Genomic DNA, 20400 nt, shown 5'->3' with positions numbered 1-20400 from the left:
TTATACGTTTCCTCTCATTCTAGATTCATAATTATTATCTTTAGATCATAATTATTATCTTTGGATCATATTATTATTATTATTGTATGAAAAAATATTATTAAATCAATTTTTATTATTTTATTGGAAAGAAAACTATATTTTTGGAGAGTTTAAAACTTAATTATTTTTATCATATAGAGGAAATGATGAACTATTATTTCAAAGAGATAATGTATATGTACTTAAGTCAACTATATAAAATTTCAAAATGACTCTAATTACTAAACATATCTCTAGTACAATTTCTTCGATATGGTCCCAATTGTTGTTTATGTCAAATTCACGCCTTCTGAGCATATTTAATTCATTGAGTACCATAGTACAAAATGTTCCCATTTGCAAGAGAAGTTTCCATTCACATACACCTAACACATCATCTATATCTTGATTACATTCATTTTCTTCTTCATTATCATCTTCTTCCTCAGAGTTGTTCCCAACATCATTGGCACAACTTACATGCAACACAATGTAACTTGTAGTATTCATTTGATACCAGTTGTTGACTATTTGTTCTTTTGTGAGTCCTATCTTTGCTTCTATATTACAAAAATTCTTATATAAGAGTTGTGGCTGACTCAAAGAGAAATTATTTTACTTCATATATGGAAAAGTCATTGTTTGGCAATTTTTTCAAAGCAAATTGTTCATGAAGAAGCACAAATGTTTAAGTTTTATTCTAATATTATATTTCAAATTGTGTATTTATGCTCGTAGTTGTAGGGTGTACCCAAGGAATGTGTGAGACCTAGTAAGTTGTTGGATGCAATCAAATACCAAGTTCTTCAACTTCACGAGAAAGACACTATGTGCTCTAGGCAATTGCAATGATTATTGAAGTTCAAAGCTTGATGTTGATGTTGATGCTTCTTGTTCATGATTAAAGATTATTATTATGTAATGTTGTTTTTGAATCTTTATAGTGCTTCTGGAAGCATTTTGTTGCCTCTAGTAGTGAACTGGTGATTTTCTTTCTTCACTCACAACATATTTGTTGCTCTTTCTTTTGTACCTCATTCAAGATGTTTCAAAAAATTTAAAAAAAAGAGTAAAGTCATTTTTATTTGTTTTAACTTAAAATGAAATCAAGTCTTGAATATTTTGAAGTTTTAAATTGTAAAATTAAATCATAACAATAAGATGACTATTGGAAAGACTGGACCATATAAAAGTGGTTAAATATATTTTAGCATTCATAAAGAAATTAAATATGTGATGTAGGCAAGTGAATGTTTAAATAATGTGTTATACAATATAATTTAGAGTGGATCCATATTTTCAATATTATTTCCATCTATTCATATTTTAAACTCACCTAATTTAAATTGTGAATAATCATCATTATAAAATGTAGCCTTTATTAAGACTAATTTTTTTATCTCCAACATAATTATGAAACTATAATAAACTATTATATTATTAAATTACTTTATATTGCAAATAATTTCAATAATTAATAATATTTACAACAAATCTTTAATATATAACTCAAATTATATTGGTATTATTAGATGACTTTTGAAAATTGCATACAATCTTAAATTGAAATAAATTAATAAAAAAAACTTTTAATTTAAAAGTATATTTTTAAAATAATCACTTCTAATTTAGAAGTTAACCAATATAAAAATATACTATATAACTCAAATAATATTGATTACATTTTAAAATGATTTTAGGCATGCAAAAGAGTATCTTCTAATTCAAAAGTATATTCTTAAAATAATCAATTGTAGTTTAGAAATAGTTAAGTTATATGAAAATATACTCCTTTAAATAATCACATCTAATTTAATAGTACAATTTCTATAAATAGGAATGAAAGCTAATGATGTTCATTACGTGTACATCACCACATGTTCCAACCAAGTTTTCTGTTAAAAAAAAGCAAGGCAAATGTTTGTACGCAAAAATAAAGGGAGACAATCGGATCGAATGGATATTACACGTGGCAAGGTATATTCCACATGCGGGTCAATGACTCACAAGTTCACCGCTAAATGAATTTCCATCGTGCTTTTTGGGTCTATATAAATTTCGCTTCAGACAGGAAAGCACTGTGTGCTGACCTGGCATCTTGTTTAACCGTCGGATGGGACTAGTCTTGATCGAACGGCTTACGAAGCAATCAGAAGCGAGGCTGATGCGGCATGGCACAAGTTTAATTGTGTTCGATGCATGTCCGTCCTCATTGGGCAAGCTAGCTGAGTCAATCCATTATCCGATCTGTCTCTTTCAACTGGCTTTTTCTATATTTTAACGGCATGACGGGATTTTATTTTACGGTATCCGACACCGCTGGAAATTCAGAAAATTCCGACTAATGTCCCATAGGGAGAAAGCCCTATCGGCTTAAATATAATAATAATAATAATAATAATACCTCATGTCTTTATACAGCCAATTGTGTCCAAACATATGTACATAATCAATGAATGACCAGCACAAGTTTTATCTCTTTACGTTTCCGTTTTATCTCCTTACGTTTCCTTTCTTTTGTTGTTTTCTTTGACACAATATTCCCCAATAAGTGAATGAACATACAAGTAAACCCACATTCTTTTCATCTGTCCATACTGACTATGGCTGAGCTCCCAATAATTGATGTTTCTGCGCTTCTATCAGAGTTTAAAGATGGTGATCCTGATCTTCAAAGGCTGTGTAATCAAGTAAAAGAAGCATCCCAACAATGGGGAGCTTTCCGTATTGTCAATCATGGAGTGGAAGAGGAGCTTCTAAACAGTGTGGACTCAGTTTCTAGAGATCTCTTTGATCTTCCATCCCAAGTAAAAGAAAGAGCCGTTTGTCTTCCCTTTGATGGGTATTCCAAGGGCGTTGGTCTTTCATCTGGGGAGGCCATATGTTTCCCATCAGTGCTCACTTCTGGTTCGATTCAGCAATATGCACAAAAGCTATGGCCACATGGGAACTCTCAATTTTGGTATGTTATATAACTTGCTTTGATTCTTTAATGTGATCTGAAATTCATTTTAATCATTTCAACTAGGGAGTAATTGAAGTGTACTTCTATTCATTTGTGCTTTCCTTTTTCTAAAGCATGCAATGTTTGAATGAGCTTGTGCTTAGTGTGATAATGAGGTTTGTTTTAACCTCAGAGGGGGATCCCAAGCTTGTCTTGGCAGTAGTCAAACCTCTAGAGATTGATAATTTATTGAATACACATCATTAATTACTAATTGTGGAATTCAATTTTGGGTGTTTTTAATGTTTTAATCTTTATTTTGTGACTAAGATTGTACGTAGTGACAACATTTGTTCTATGACGAGAGGAGGATATTAAGCTTGTCTTGGTAGTATTCAAATCTTTAGAAATGATAATTTATTGTACACACATGATTTTCTAATTGTAGAATTCAATTTTGGTAATTCTTGAACCAAATGTCTCTAACTTGATTTTCTTGTTGTAATGTTCTATAACCACTTTATATACTTAATATGTCCATAGTTGCTCAATTCAATGTAAAATTTAACTTCGGATACTCTTGAACCAAATTTCTCATGAGTAATGTTATAACTTTATGGACGGAAACTTTCTATAAGTTATTTATACTTGTGTGCCTATAGTTTCTCAATTCAATGTAAAATTAAACTTTGGATGCCCCTAAATCAAATATCCTTTTTGTGATGTTGTCAATTTATGTATGTTAATAATCTATAAGTTTTTATACTAACATGCCTATAGTTGCTCAATTCATTTTTTACGACATGCAAGCCAATGAGATAATAGATAGTTTCCAAACAAGTTAGCTTTGGAGTGTGAGATGTGAATTTTGAATGTGGTGTACAAGATCAAGCTACAAAACCTAGTCTCTAGTATTACATGGCTCATGGATATGGATAATTTCCTACTAGAAGGTGGCATACTAGGGATCTTAGCTAATTAATAATGGGTATTGCATGAACCAACTATATTTATTAAGCACTACAACTATGTAAAAACTAGTGTAAAAATATACAATATTTTCTTTTATCCATTATTTTCCCCCCTAATTCGGCGTGTATGTGAATTTTTGAATCATGCATGCCAATATAATTATATAATATAATATAAGTATTGTGTGAGAAGATAAAGTACTAGACCTTCAATTTGTTCTTTAATATCTTTGAGTACTTACAAAATGGAATGATTTCCCACAATTGTACACATGTTACTAGTTGTTCAATATTTTTTAAGATCTCATTATGTTAAATATTATTTTCATTGATGTTTCATATGGCACAATGTGATTAATCATTAGGATAACAGAGAAATGTGGGGGGGTTGGGGGTGGGGGGATTGTATTGTTTTTGATAAAATTAGGGAGTCTACTTCTTCTTCTTCTTTTTATCAATGATAAAGGATTTTTATTAATAAAAGGGTTTTGACCTAGTCCAAACTAGGGATGAATACAAGAAGGGTCTCACATCCCCAAGAAACCAACACAAGATAAGATTCATTAAATAAGCCTTCACACCAAGGATTAAAGTAGACCCACTCATTAAATGAGAGTGGATAATCATATCAAAGTCCCCTACTTTCTTAGATTTATTTTCCCTCTTCCATTAAATTACTTTTCAACCTTCTTCTAATTTAGTAACCTCCTTAGTCCACCTCGGGTGAATGAAAGACTTGCTTCTTTGTTTTAATGGCACACCATGCTACCCCCCAAGATCCATGTTTGTATTATCAAGACCATAGTCATTCATGGCACTATTTCTAAAAGACTTAGAATGACTTAAGAACTTGAAAATAGTTGCACTCTTCTCCTCCAATCTTCAGACATAGTTCCATATCTAGTGATGATCATTTTACCCTATTGTTCTCACATTTGTAGATGAGGAATTATTTGTTTCTCCTAAAAATGTCTTATGAGGATCACATTGCAAGTTTTCTTTTCCTTTGTCTTAGACCATATTCTTGGAAATCTATAGATCCCTCATTATATCAGGCTCTAACTTTTGCTATAATTTTTCTTTAATCTTTTGATTCACCACTCCCCCTTGTTGCAATTGAATAAAGTATAGGGGAAGACTCCTTCCACTAGGAGACATGTTTATGTACCATTTCTCTTGAGAAATTAGCAGGTACACATATAATTTGGAAGTATTTTCTACATCTAAATGGGATGCCTTCATAATCTAAGTTGGTAGCACTAATATACCACTAGCCACATTCAAAGATACTTCTATTAGAAGAGTTTTTTTCATGTCAATTTCAAGAAGAATGCGAGTGAAGGTAGTTTGAAAGTAATCCAATTAACCCTTTTCCACCTCTAAAGAATAGATAGATCTTACCATACCTAGAGCATCTATTTACATGGTAGAAGCTACTAAAATCACTACTCCTAGAAGTGGTACTACTTTATCCTTGGAAGTAGTACTACTATTTCTAGTATTATAGTAAAAAGGAACACCTTTGTGTTTGGTTCACAAAATACTAGTGCTAACGCTAAGAGTGGTGGTGGTGGGGGAGCGACAAACAAATGACCATCTTTCTTTCTTAGGGGTTGGAGTAACCCATTGCCTCCCTCTCCCCCTAGCAATCCAATTTTTAACACCATATTACAAAACATGGGTCAGCTATAATAACAATTTGTGAATTTGTCAACTGTTACTAATCAAAGTTCTTTGACTCCCTTTTAACATGATCTTAGACCCTCGACTATGTAACTGTTGAATACTTTTTCTCCATATGGGGTTGCCCTTAAATTTTAAAGGTACAAAATTGATGGAGATCCATAGATCCACTTTGATTTCTTTTTAACTCAAAGCAATCATTATTACACTATGGATTATGCCTTTCTTAAGATATTCTTTTGATCTCTCAAAGGAACTACCATGGAATGGTATAGTTCCCTTCCTAACTATTTTTATTGGGACCTGCTTTGATCATTTGACCAAAATACTTTTATTGCTCTATTATATGAAAACATTGGAAGAAAGGTCATAGTCACTGACCTTTTACATCGTAAGTAGAGGTCAAATAAGAAATTTACTAATTTCATCTTAAGATATTAATCCATCTTTATCAAAGTACCTTATTCCATATCTAATGTCGATGTCCAAAGGATGTTAATTAGTAACATTCAGTCATCTCTAAGGAAAATTTTTCCCTATATCAATATCAAAAATTTACTTGTCAGTGTGGTACTTTGATGGATTATTGTCGACCATACCTTAGTTTGGGGTTTCCTCAAATTATTATGTAGGGGCTTCTACCTCTAGAGAATTAAAAAAGACAAATTGTGTCTAATGTTAAGGTATTGCCACAACCTAGTGTTAAGAGGTAGAAGGAGTCAAACATTCACTAGAAATAGTATATTCCTATAATAGTGTCTCATAGAAATTTCTCAAGGATAATTTGGTGACTCTTCCAAAGATTAGGCCCCCCTCTTAATAATTATCCTTATCCATGATGGTATGATAGTTCAACATTAAATCAATACCATCACATGCATGGTCATGATATAGAATTTGTGTGCATATTTGATACCTAGTGTAAGACCAAATTGATAGGGGCACCATCAAGGTAAATTAGAGGAAGTGTAAATCAAACAATTCTATTGATAAGATGGAAAAAAAAAAACAAAACATAAATATACTAATCCTTTTACATCACATTCATCCAATTTTATAGTAGTTTCAACATCATCTCCTTCTCTAAGGGATAGTTTCTATGTAAACATGGCATTCATCACACTTATTTCCTTGCAAGTCCAAATGGTACTGGAAACAACTATCTCTTTTACCCCTTTGGATGAGTCATATAGTGGAGAGTTTTCTCTTTATTTTCTAGATATTATTAATATAATATCTACTAGGGTTGTCTTGGTAGACCCCTCATGTCGAGTTGACATTATCATAGAGGAGGTACATCCTCCATGTAAATGAAATGTATCATGGAAAATATGATGAGTGTGAGAACACCATATGAATGTACATAAAATTGTCCTTACCTCCTTTCGGGCCAACCATGCTAATGATTCAAATAAAACCCTAGGTGGTCTTCTCAATATTCCTGGTGATTCGAGAGTTGAACCTATCTAGGCTCAAACTAGGAATTCCCTATTTGATCTCTGTGAGAGTCATCCCATCATTGATCACAAATGTCTAAAGTTACCTCATGAGTGGACTACCCATACTATGTAGGATATTGGATGTCACAACCTAGTGTCCAATGAGGGCTTTAACCTTGATCATTTTTGGCTTACTTCAATAGGTCATTTTCATCCCTAGGAGGATGTCATTTTCCTTGTATATCTAGAATGTAAGGTGGACAAGATGATCTTTAGACATGTAGCACCTTTTGCTACTCTACCCTCTTGTGAGTTAGATCAATGTGCATCTTATTTGTCCCTTCATCATGAGGAGCTCAAGGAAAGTGTGTTCCATGAGAAAACATCTCTTCTACTAAATTTTACACAAATTTTATTTGTGTCTTCTATTCCTACTTTGACATCAAATGTGGATAAGGGATTAGACATCCTTTTCCCCACCATGACCATCATTCCAGACATCCTTTTCCCCACCATTTGTGATCATGTAAATAAGCCTCATAATATTGCATAATCCCCTATGGTGTTGTCTACTCATCCTTTGAGGGGACCACCTATTCCTAGCTACTCACAAGAAAAAAAAAGGGGGGGGAAGGTTACATGTAATTGGGCCTCTAGGGCTTCCATCATTAGCCACACCTCATACTTTATTGATTGGGACTGCTCGAGTTTCATAAATGGAATCAATAACCTCTAACATAGATTAGGATTGTATCACACCCTGACAACCTTCTCATACATGCCATACATCTACATTAGAACTATCTTGTGTGTGAGTGTAAGTATCATTGATGGGAGATGTCCCTATCTCATAAGGACACTATGAGGGAATAAATAAAATCTCTTGAGGTTATGTCCACTAATTCCTCCACTTTTTACTCTATATCCTACTTTTTTCCCCATCATCATATCACTACCTTATTAATTCTCCCCCTATAATAGAAGTGACTATCTAACTCATGCTAAGTGATTGTAGGTGTTTATTTCCCCTTCACAAGAGCCTGTGTAGATCCTCAGTCTTTTACACATCCTACCATTTTCTAAACATGTGAACATGATTCACATGCAATTTATATCAAGCACTGTAATGACCACTCAAATCACATCCATTTTATCTCATGACCATCATGATAGCTTCCCATATTTCCTAAAGGATGGTATAGTAGATTGTACGAACTTTCCTCTATCCTTCAAGAGAAAGTTTGAGTAGGGTCCTATCCTAGATTGTAGGAATCACAAGTCTTCTCTAGCATGCCCTTATTTCTTACAATGGAGAATTTTTCAAACTTCTCCTAAGTTCACGTCCTCCCCTTTCATAGAGGCCAAAAAAGAAGCTTCTTTATATGTACATCCACATGGCTCTCATGCAAGAATTGATGCTTGTATTTTTGAAACATTGGAGGATATTATGGTTTTGATGGAAGCCTTCACATAATCTCTCTTGCTCACCATAGTAGATCTCCTAAATGAGGACCTTTTGACTACTCCATCCTTGGCTCTCATTGTTGGAAGGGAACCTAGGGCTTCTAACATAGTTGTACCATTGTGATCTTGACCTCCCTCCTTATATTATAAAGATTGGGTGAATGATTATCTATTAATGGATGACTTGTGAGGTCGGTACTTGCTTCTACATCTATAGATTGGCATGTTCTTTCATGATCTTCCTAGTAATTGTCTTTCAATGTTGTTCCCTCATGAAAGACCCTTGTAATTTGTTGGTAGCTAGAAACATGGATTTTTTTTGCCATGTTCTTTCTTCTATATATTATCTACTTCCCCTATCTATCATACTTTTTATTTTCAACATTTGGGGATGATACAAAGTGTTGGGGACATTTAGGCACACCTTCAATATTGACAAATATTTTGATTTTTTTAGCTTCATATCTTTAAATACAATCCAAGGATATAAGAGATGAAATATCCCCTAAGAGTAGATATATCCTGATTTTGGGTTCTGATGATAATCCACCAGATCTCCTTATCTTTGTGTAGATGTTGTAGAAACATGTATCACCCATTAGGAAGTGATATTCCTTGATAATATCATGTATGGTATAATTCCACAAAAAAAATTCCTTCCTTGTAATGATCCATTCTCCCTTATTAGTATTATATTCTATCCCAAGGGGCTTTTTCTATATGTGTTGGATTTGACCTTGCCTAATGATATCTCCACACTATAGTTTTTTTATTACAATTTTTTTTAAAACTCAGCATCATCTGTCTTCATGGGGGATAAACCACTATCATTGTGTCTGATTATTTCCCTATCATACTCGTATCTAGCTTAGTGCTATAGTATCACCATGATCTTAAGTTATGTTTACATAGCTAGCTATATTAAAGCTATGTGTTTTGGTGTATTGTATCTAAGCCACCCTATCATGTTCCTATCTAGAAATTGTATTGTACAGAAGCACACAATAAAATTCTCCCTATCATAGGCATATATAGAATTGTCTACACATGTTGAAGATTACCCAAAAATTCCCTATCATATGGGAACTTGGCATAACACTACTTGCTAGCCACATTAGCTTACTATTTTTGATCTCATATCGAACAAGTTGTCTTCATCATCTAGCATTCTTTCCTACAAATTTTATTTTATATATAAAACTCATAAAAAATTAGGAATTCCTAGGTAGGAGTAACCTAACATTAGAAAAGGGAGTGTTTGAGAAGCATTTATTTTAGCTGGGTGAAATTGAGGTGAGTAATAATCGTTATGTCTCCTTCCGCTACTTCTGGCCCTCACGCGTTTGGACGCGCAATGCCTAAATTTCAAATTTTTGTCATTTCTGTTGCGTGCCCTCTCCTAACCCCATTCAAGATTGGTGAATCGCTTGTTGGGTCAGTATCAAGGGATGGTAGGGGATGCCTGCCTACTGTCGGCTCTCCCTTGGTAGATCTTCTTGGTGGTGATGGTTCTGGGAAGGCTCCTGCGTCTTCTGGGGGTAGGGTTGTCTCTTATGCTGACATGGTAGCCTTTGAAGTGGGTCTTCACAGTGCTACTCGAGCTGGTTCTGGGCCTTCTTATTCTTGTGAGACTATTCCTATAAGTATATCTAAACCTATCAAGGCCCTTTTAGATAATGAAACTATTGAGGATATTCTTAATACGGTAGATGAGTTCTCTTCCCTTACTGCTATTTTTCATTATTAGGGTTTTTGGCCCTCTCTAGCTAATCTCCAAGAATTGGGAACCTATTTTAGACCATGGTGTTCAGATTTTTCCAAATGCTAAAGGATTTTTTATTGTTAAGTTTGGAAGTGCTAAGGACAAGAAAACCATTTTGTGTCATAGCAGTTATTCATGGCAAGACAGATACCCACTTATGGCCAAACCATGGCATATGGATTTTGATCCTCTCACTAAATCATTTAATAAGGTTCCTATCTAGGTTCAATTTCCAAAACTCCCGATGCATCTCTGGATAGATTTTGTTTTTGGAAACTATCGGGGACTCTCTCAATGACTTTTTATATGTTGACTCTACCACTTCTGATGTTCTCCACTCAACATGTGCTTTAATTCTTATTGAGATGGATGTCTAAAAGGGCCTTCCAAAAAAGATTTGTTTGGCCTTGCTGCAGGGATCCTAGACTCAAATGTTAGATTATGAAGGTATCCCCTTCCGCTATAGAAAATGTCATAAGACAAGACACATTGCTGCTTGTTGTGTTATTGCGAAGACTAAACCAAGGTGCCCACCCTCCTGGTGGTCTGGGGTCTCCCCTAAGCACTACATGGTGTTTAAGCCCTTAGACATGTCTTTGTATGTTTCCAAAAAGGCTGAGGATGTTTCAGTTTCACCCCACGAAGTTGTCTCCCCAGAGCCCGAGGTGGCTGAGGATGTCAAGCCCTCTCCTCATGTTGATTCGATGTCAGTGGTTGTTGTGGATGGCAGGTCTTCGGGTCTGGCCCCTGGCCCCTCTCCTGGCCCTGCCCCTATCTCAACTAATCTTCTTGCTCTTGTTAGAGGCCAACCTTCCACGGTTTCTCCTGGGGAGTTTGTTGCTGATCTTGTTCCCCGTGGCTTCCACTCTTTAGTTTCTTCTAGGGATTGGATTGGTGAGGCAACTAAGGTGGAGGATGGATGGACTGCAATAAAAAGAAAGAAGACTAAGCCCTCTGATTTGCCTTTTAATATGTATCTCTGGTCAAGCAAGGGAGACTCCAAATCAAAGGGAGTATCTTGAGCTCCCTTATTGTGCCTAGCTTTTCTTGGAGGTAGATCCTTATTTAGATCTTTGCTTCCTATCTAGTTATTTTGTTCTAGCTGGTGATAGGCTTCTCTGTCACCATGGTCATCCCCTTTTGGGGGCAGACCTATTCCTCTTTGGTTTGTTGTATTTTTGTGCTCATTGAATAGCTAAAGTTGTGTAAAGGGTTTTAAGCTCCTTTCAAAACCTATTTTCCTTAGTCAAAAACCTAACATGAGAAAATTTCCATAGGTAAGTTAGGTAAGTCTTCTTGTATTTTATCTTTTCTTTTCCTCTAAAGGATAATATGCTCACTAAAATGGGAATACAAATTGCTTAAATTTTACACTCCCTTGTAAAAAACCATTTTTTCATTTTCTCACTTTATCCTAAGACTCAAAATTCATGACATCCCTATCATCAACCAACTCATCACCCACTTCACGATTCCAACCCTAAAGCCTTGATAGTTTTGGATAAGTGCATGGAGCAAAGATGTTTACATAATGCACTGGCATCAAAAAATCAATAGAGGCATAGGTTATATTTGGAGTGTTAAAAATTGTCAAACTATGTTTATAACTTCCCCAATGAGGGATCCCCTATATGGGATTCTATATGAGTTCATAAAAAAACCCTCTTTTGGCCTTCATTTTTTCTATGTACAACTCCATTTCTATTCATTATGGACTTCGTTTGATCACTCTCACACTCTAAAATTTCTCTTGGCTCTCCATATCCATCACTATTTTATATTTTCAAGCTATTTTAGTTATCATTTATTGGATACATGTTACAAGCTTGAGATTATCTCTCTTGCAGGGGAGTTCTCTCATCCTTTATTTGTGTCTTTGAAGCATATTATCTATCACATATGTTTCTATTTCATAATATCTATTTTTGTTACCTTTATTCTATTATCTATCAAAAATTTATTGTCTTAGTTTTTATTGTAAAGGAGGAGACACCAAAATAGGAACTTAAGTGAGGAAAGTCTCCAAATAATCACACCAACCCTTTATCTATCTTGTTTATGTCTAGGTTTTATTAGTGGTTTTGTGAGCTTAAAAAATGACTGCATTATCATTCATTAAAATAGCTTCATATTATCTATTTATTTCATATTTTATACTATGTATAATCTAGTTATTATCTCATTTTGTTAGATTATCTTTGTTTGATATTTATAGTTTATTATTCTATCATTTTCTCTTATTTCACATTCATAAAATATATCCTTTATATTAGTTATATACTCTATTATTTTCTATTTTTTGTCTTCAATCGCTAGTTTAGCATTATATTAGTTTACTTTACATTCTATTTCCATCTAATTTTACTATATATGTACAAGACACCAATGCACCACACTAGGGTCTAACATCTATGTTGTATTCCTGGACTCATGTGTGTGTCCAAGATAGTGAGCTTGGAAAACTTAGTGTTTATTTTGAAAGGAAGCAAAGGTGCACAAAATCACTTCCTACACTAATCTTGAGAGGATGATTATGGAAATTCAACTAACTATTGCAGAGATCTCAAAAAATGTATAATAATATAATAATGAATGCATAACACAATGATTACCATGGGGAAACCCTTCTGGGAGAAAAACCCCACCCACCAATGAAAGAAACACAATAAACTAATCTCCCAATAGAAGGAACATCAACTGGACCAAATACATCCAAATGCATTAGATCCAAAATACACGAGGACTTATGAGAACTTGAGTAAAATTGAATGTGGTTTTTTTTAGCATAGATACAATGCACACAAAAATCAAACTCAAGATTGCAGTCATTCAACCCATCAACAAGGTTTTTACTTTTAAGGTTTGTGGACCCTTCTCACCTATGTGGCCTAGTCTCTAGTGACATAACATAATCTTCTCTACAGGCAACTTTAATTCAGTAGATAGAGCACCCTTGGGTACCCAAAAACCACGACCATCTATTGAAAGAGAAACACTCTCCTTCTCCAACAAAATAGTCCTCTTCACAATCTTATTAGAAGTACTATTGCACTCAACCGTGCATGCATCAAGATAGTACAATATACCCAATCTACTTCCTCTTGCTATCACCATAGCACCTCTCACCATTTTCACACCTGCTTCAGAAAATTATACATGCACACTTGCATCAATTAGTTTTCTAATAAATAAAAAATTCCTTCCTAGTCCTGAGACATACAAGAAACCATCAAATCTTCTAATTCTTCCATTAGAAAATTTCACATGAATACTTCCATGACCAAAAATATCAAGAACTGAGTTGTCACCCAAATACACCTTACCACCATAATTTTTTCATACTCACTAGACCAATTTCTATTAGGAATCATGTGAAAAGATGCATCTAAGTCTATCAACCATGCATTGTCACCTACATGGGTGGCCAAGGATGTGATGATAACATCTCCGTCTTCCTCCTTGGACTTAGAATCAAAATCTTGCTTCTTCTTCTTCTTCTTCTTTCCCTCTTTGCAGTCCTTTAAGAAGTGTCCAGGTTTTCCACAATTCTAGTAGATCGCCTTAGATTGACCAGGAGATTTTGATCTCCTCTTATTCTTAGACTTAGATTGGCCATGCTACTTTTCATTCTTACCTCTTCCTTTTGTTCTTCCTCGAACTATCAAAGCCTCTTCAGCATTAAAAGAGACCTTCCTTCTCATCTCCTCAAAAAGTAATCCTCCATCTTCAAGACAATAGAAGTTCTCCCTATGGCCATGACAAGGCTGTCCCATGAGTTTGGCAGTGAACATAGGAAGATTTGGCACCTTTCTTCTTTATCCATCGACACTCCAACTAAAGTCAACTGAGTCACCAACATATTAAAAATTTCAAGATGCTCAAAAATCCATCCACCTGCTTCCATTCTCAAGGAATACAACTTCTTCCTCAAGAAAATCTTGTTCACAAGTAATTTTTTTTGATAGATATCACTTAGCTTCTTCCAAATCTTCTTTATAGTAGGTTCTTCATGGACATTAATTAGAATCGAGTCTTCAAGAAACAATTTTATGAGACCTAGATATTTTGTCTATCACATCATAGTATGTGGCTAAAGTTAGATTTGTGGGCCTCAAATTATTCTCATCAATTGCATCCCATAGATCTTGACCAATCAATAGATCTTCCATTTTCGGCTTCCATATCTCAAAGTGTGCTAGAAAACTTCTCTACATCAGTCCTCCTTGATATGCTTGCCATCTTTGCAATCCTGCAACACAAAAATGAAAACCTTTGCATAAGCTCCTAGTTAAACCTTGATTAGCTTAAAAAAACCTTGTACCCAACAAATAGAACCAAAACTAGCCAAGCTCTAGTACCACTTGTAAGGAAGCAAAGGTCTGTGGAATCACTTCCTACACTAATCTTGAGAGGAAAATTATGTGAATTCAACTAACTATTGTAGAGATCTCAAGAAATGTATAATAATATAATAATGAATGCATAACATAATGATTACCGTGGGGAAACTCTTCCAAGAGAAAAACCCCACCCTCAAAAACCCACATAATGTATTCTCAAATCAATAAGATTACAATACACTTGCAATGCAAGTTCTTACAGGAGTGCATCACCACAACTCAAACTCAGACTCAGATTCAAAGAGACTCCTTCTAGCATCCAGTCTTGTAAACAAAATTTGATGATTCAAACACCTCCCTAAACCCTCCTTTTATAGTGATTTACAACTTGGAAACCATTTGTTGTCTTACATACCATGGGCCAAAACCATGGGTAACAACCGTGCCACATGTTACCCACTTGTCATTTGTAACTCTAAGAATAGCATTTTCATCCATAATTTTTTTCTCTAGTTTAAACCCCCATAAAAGTCATAAAGTGAGTTGTTAAATACTCTAAAAATAACCCTCCTATATTGTACCAGGGACAAGATTCATTTTTAACAAATCATACACCTTTTTCCAACTTATAAACATGTAGAAAACTACTACAAACAAATTCTAGAATTTTCTAGAGAAAGCTTGCAAGGTTGAGACACAATTCTCAACATATTCATTATAGTTAGCCTTCCATTTTCTATAATCAGAATATTTTTATTTGTCCACTTACTCTAAATATAGACATCTCATTCAAACTTAATTAATTAAATACATTAAAGTCATTTACACTTAAATAGTCACATTCAACCATCTTGAAGTATCGAGGTAAATTCTCTATCATGTTTGATTTCCCTAGCACTCCTTTCTAACAATGTATGGTGGTGCAAGGAGATAATCCATCCCTTGAGACTTTAGCTAGTCTCTAGGTTGGCATATTAATTTCTTCACCATAACAAGATACCAAGGTTTCACTAGAAGCATATGGTTATTCTCCCAAATCTATTTTGTGGATAGAATGTTTTGGCTATCATGCACATTGCTAAAATCAAGCATAAAAAAAATATTATGTTTCCATGTAGATCTTAATAATAACTTCCATAAAATGGCTCTAATGATCTAAGATGTATTCATGAAGATCTCCCAAACTTGACTAAAAGCTTAAACCTACTAATCAAGCCTGACTTTGCAAAGAACTTTTCATTCTCTTCTATCTCTTCTTTAGTTTATTAATCCATCCTGACAATGATCCTATGTGCAATAGATTCTATACATTTTATACTAGTCACTCGGCATGCCCCTTTGGGAACCTTCTTAATAGCTACTATGTATAGTAAAGTAATCTTTGCATTAATACCCTATGAACCCTTGATTTATTGCTACACACATATGCTCATTGTCACCAATGCTTTTGTTATCAAAATTAGAGAAAGTGTAAGAGATAAATATTCTCCTTTGACTTGTCAAACCTTGTACTTGGACCTTTTAGGTTCAAGGTTCAACATTCAAAAATGTCCCCCGAGATGTCCAACTTGTTATTTTTCTATTTTATCATGACCAACTTAATCTTGTCCCATGAACTTGAACTAATGAAATGTGAGGTTCAAGGTTCCATATTTGTAAAAGTCTTTATCACTTGTTTAGTTGTAAAAGTCTTGTGTTGAAATTAAGGATATGGGCGCTCTGTTTGAAATTGAACTTTGAACCTCTTTTTTTGTGCTTCAAAGTTCAAAGTTCCAAAACCCTTAGGAAAGTCAAAAGTATAATATGTCAAATTCTAGGAGCATTCTATTCTAAAATATCTCAACAGAAAAACTTGAACTTTTGAACCTTTTGTTTCATGGTTCAAAATTTGACACCCTTAACCTCAAAGGGGCCACCCATAGACATGTGGTGACACATCATCATGAAGTACCATCCACAAAAGGTGAAAAATACATACATTTAATGATGATTGAAAAAGGTGATGATAGAGAAAATTTATTACGTGCAAAGGATGAATCATTTATTAAAAGTTACAACATGTCGTCTAATAAATGACCTATTATTCAATAAGGTATGTCACACAAGTGTGATTAAAAATATTTTTCTTCCCTTAATTAGCCAGGATTGCCTATCTTAAATACAATTTCCCACATTTTTCCTAGAGACTAAAGAGTGAGTGGCGAAGTAACATCTCTTGTAGGCTTTTAGAGTTGAAACACAGGTCACCAGGTTCCCTGAAGTTGTGTTGTACCCAAAACTAAGGATTGAGTGTCAAGACAAACATGATGCAATATAAACATGTATTAGAAATTGTTTATGAATAAACTAAATTTCTATTATGAATTCCTTGAGGATTCCCCATAGGGACATTTATGAAGACTAGACCGTAAACCTCTTCTATACTCATTTCTCCATGAATATGAAATACTATAACAACAACATTGCCAAAAATTGGTTGCTAAAGCTAGAGAAAGAGTGTAATCATCTTCCATGCCCTTTGACAAGAGAAAACATGATTAAAGATGTGAGAGATATTATTATCTTCTTGAATTGAGTAAAATGGAACCAACATGTATTCTTGTGGGAAAATTGGATGTACTTTTTCATTTACACCATTCTAGGAGGAAACAAGTATATTGATTGGGCATATATTATTGTAGATAGGATTTGCAAGAAACTCTTGCAAGCCTCTATAAGATTATTTCATTTAGATCATTCTAGGAGAAAACAAGTATATTGATTGGACATAGATTATATAAGAAGAAGAACACTAAGAACTTTAGGAGAGTGCAAGATGTGTTCTTGGCATGACTTATTTTTGAACTGGAGGGGAAGGCAAAAAAAAAAGATTATTTGAAGAAGAAATTTAGATGATTATGACCTATGACACCTATTTTATCCAATTCTCAAAGTTTAACTATTTGAAGGTTGTTGGGTTTGAAGGGGAACCTCTAAAGCTACCCAGGTATTTCCTAGATAATTATGTACTAACTGAAATCTATTGATATTTCACCAATTTGGATAAAAGGATGAAACCCCAAAAAGTTTCTAGTTACTTGTTCCTAATTGAAAAAAGACACAATGGTTCTCTTTCTCCTTATGTTTTGGGTCCACATTAGTGTGACCAAAAATTAATAATTATTTTAAAAGTGACATATTTGTACACAAATTTTAATCTTGATTTCACACATCTCAATCGCATTTATTATTGGTGTTTAGACTTTCATCCCTATTCCATAAAATAAGTTTTCATCACTTTGGATCAAATTCATAGTTCCATACTAGGCCAAGATTGGTTCTATATTTTTATATTTGATTACCAAAATTTAAAAATTTAAAATTATATTTTCTCTCATGTTAATCATTTAACTAATTGTTATGATTTATTCTTCCACACATTTTGTTGACTTGTATGCTTACTTGTTGTATTCAATGACATGTATTCAGTCACTTAAAATTATTTTTGAATTGATATAACAAGAGAAGAAAATAATGCTCAAGAGCTTAAATTTGAATCTGTTGTTGCCTATTGCCTTTGATTTTCAAATTAAAGAAATGAATATTGTTTGACAAGGGGTTCAATTGATAAAACAATGCTCATTATTCAATGCTTTCATAAAGGTATGTATAGACACCATTAGTCCTTATAACGTTTAGAACTCAAGAAACTAAGTGTGACAAGTCTTAGACTATAAGAATCAATCAAATGTGATGTATGAGTTACACACTCACTTTAAATCTGACACTATATAGTCATATTTTTTAGTCAAGGACATAGACTAAAATTTAAAAACATTTGAGTAAATGGTTTTCTAAAACTGAAAAAATAAATAATAAAAAATTACATTAAAATCAAAACTAAAGTCCATGTGTTGAATTTATTTATTTCTTCATTTATTGAAGTATTATTTTTTTGTTTATTTAACCATTCAATTTGCAGTAAACTTTTTATAATGAATCTAAGAACTATTATTTAAATTTATTATTACATGATTGAATACATTTATATTTTTTTATAAATATAAATTAGAGGGGAAAATAGTGATGTCATATAAAATAAATGTGCACTTATTGATCTTCATAGCACTAAAATATCATTTTGGTAAAAAAAACTAGATAATAATTTTTTACTTTTTTGGCCATGTTGTGTAGTGATAGCTTGGGGACATATAGTTCCAAGTTAGCCAATTTGACAAATTCCCTACTAAGAGTTATCCTTCAAGGTCTCAAAATCAACAAACATTTTGACATGGATTTTTTAGAATGTGAAGCTTTGCTTCGTCTCAATTATTTCTCAGAATGTGAAAAATCAAGTGATGCTGATGATATTCTTATAAAGGAGCACACAGATATTGGTGTGATGACAATTTTGCTTAATGACCAAGTGGGAGGTCTTGAAATATGCTCTAAACAAGGTGAATGGTTCAATGTAAAACCTCTAGCTTCGTCATTCATTGTGATCATAGCTAATGCTCTAAAGGTAGAGTGCTTTCAAACTTTTTCTAAAGTTGGTTTAATTATTTATTCCTTAATATGAATGAAAAAATTATTTTGTTGAAGATTTGGAGCAATGATAGATTATGGAGTGCTAAGCACCGTGTAGCGTATAGAGGGAAGAAGCCTCGACTCTCTATCGCTTTGTTCTTGAATTTTCTCAAGGAAAAGGAGATGCATGTACCAGAGGAGCTCATCGATGACCAGTATCCACGACATTATAAACCTTTTCTTTTCAAAGACTATTTGAAAGCTCGAGTTGAAGAAACTCCTCTTGATATTTATATTTAGAATTTAGCAAAAAAAGAAGATAAATATTTATTATTTTGATGTATGAAAGGAGTGTAGATTTTCTTTTGGTTGTTTGTTTGTTAATTTATATATTGTTTAGTAGTAAGTGTCGTGCAGTGTTGTAGGTAGTTTTTGTCTTTGAAACAATGTAATGATAAAAAATTTATTTCTTGTAATGTTGTATTCTTAGAATGAGAATTGAAATAATGAATAAAATATTGCTTATCAATATGCAAGTAATTACTTAGTGAAGTATCTTTATATATATATATATTATTATAAATGAGAATTGTGATAGTTAAAAAAAATAGCATACAATTTTGAACTCCACTTATAGATTGTCTAGCATGTTTTATGGAGTTGTGGCTAGTTCTTTTCAATTATTTGATAGTTTAATTTGTCTTTGAAGTAGAAGTGAAAATGTATTGTTTTGTAAAAATAAGGTACTATTATAACATGTCTTTCTAGGTGAATCCAAATGAGAAAACAAGTATACTGATTCTTTTCATTTAGAACATTCTATGAGAAAACAAGTATATTGATTGGGCATATATTATTGTAGATAGGATTTATGAGGAACTCTTGCAAGCCTCTACGATATTATTCCATTTAGATCATTCTAGGAGAAAACAAGTATATTGACTGGACATAGATTATAGAAGAAGAAGAACACTAAGAACTTTAGGAGAGTGCAAGAGGTGTTCTTGGCATGACTTATTTTTAAACAACAGGGGAAGGCGATAAAAAAGATTGTTTGAAGAATAAATTTAGATGATTATGACCTATGGCACCTATTTTATCCAATTCTCAAAGTTTACCTATTTGAGGGTTGTTGGGTTTGAAGGGGAACCTTTAAAGCTACCTAGGTATTTCCTAGATAATTATGTACTAATTGAAATCTATTGATATTTCACCAATTTGGATAAAAGGATGAAACCCCAGAAAGGTTCTAGTTACTTGTTCCCTATTG

At 33.4% G+C, this 20400-nt stretch overlaps 1 protein-coding gene across 1 annotated transcript; it reads left to right on the top strand.

Moving 5' to 3' along the window:
* The first annotated feature begins 2523 nt into the window (after positions 1 to 2523).
* LOC149551708 (C4-beta,C20-epoxidase-like) lies at positions 2524 to 19536 on the top strand. Its single transcript, XM_089787228.1, has 3 exons — positions 2524 to 2983; positions 18798 to 19125; positions 19206 to 19536. Exons 1-3 carry the CDS (start codon positions 2577 to 2579, stop codon positions 19428 to 19430), a joined length of 960 nt encoding a protein of 319 aa, XP_089643354.1. The 5' UTR covers positions 2524 to 2576; the 3' UTR covers positions 19431 to 19536.
* The last annotated feature ends 864 nt before the right edge of the window (positions 19537 to 20400 follow it).

This window comes from Cupressus sempervirens, chromosome 6, assembly GCF_028749045.1.
Source record: "Cupressus sempervirens isolate cs-2001-9-10 chromosome 6, ASM2874904v1, whole genome shotgun sequence".
NCBI lineage: Eukaryota > Viridiplantae > Streptophyta > Pinopsida > Cupressales > Cupressaceae > Cupressus > Cupressus sempervirens.
This window is presented reverse-complemented; position numbering and strand designations above follow the sequence as displayed.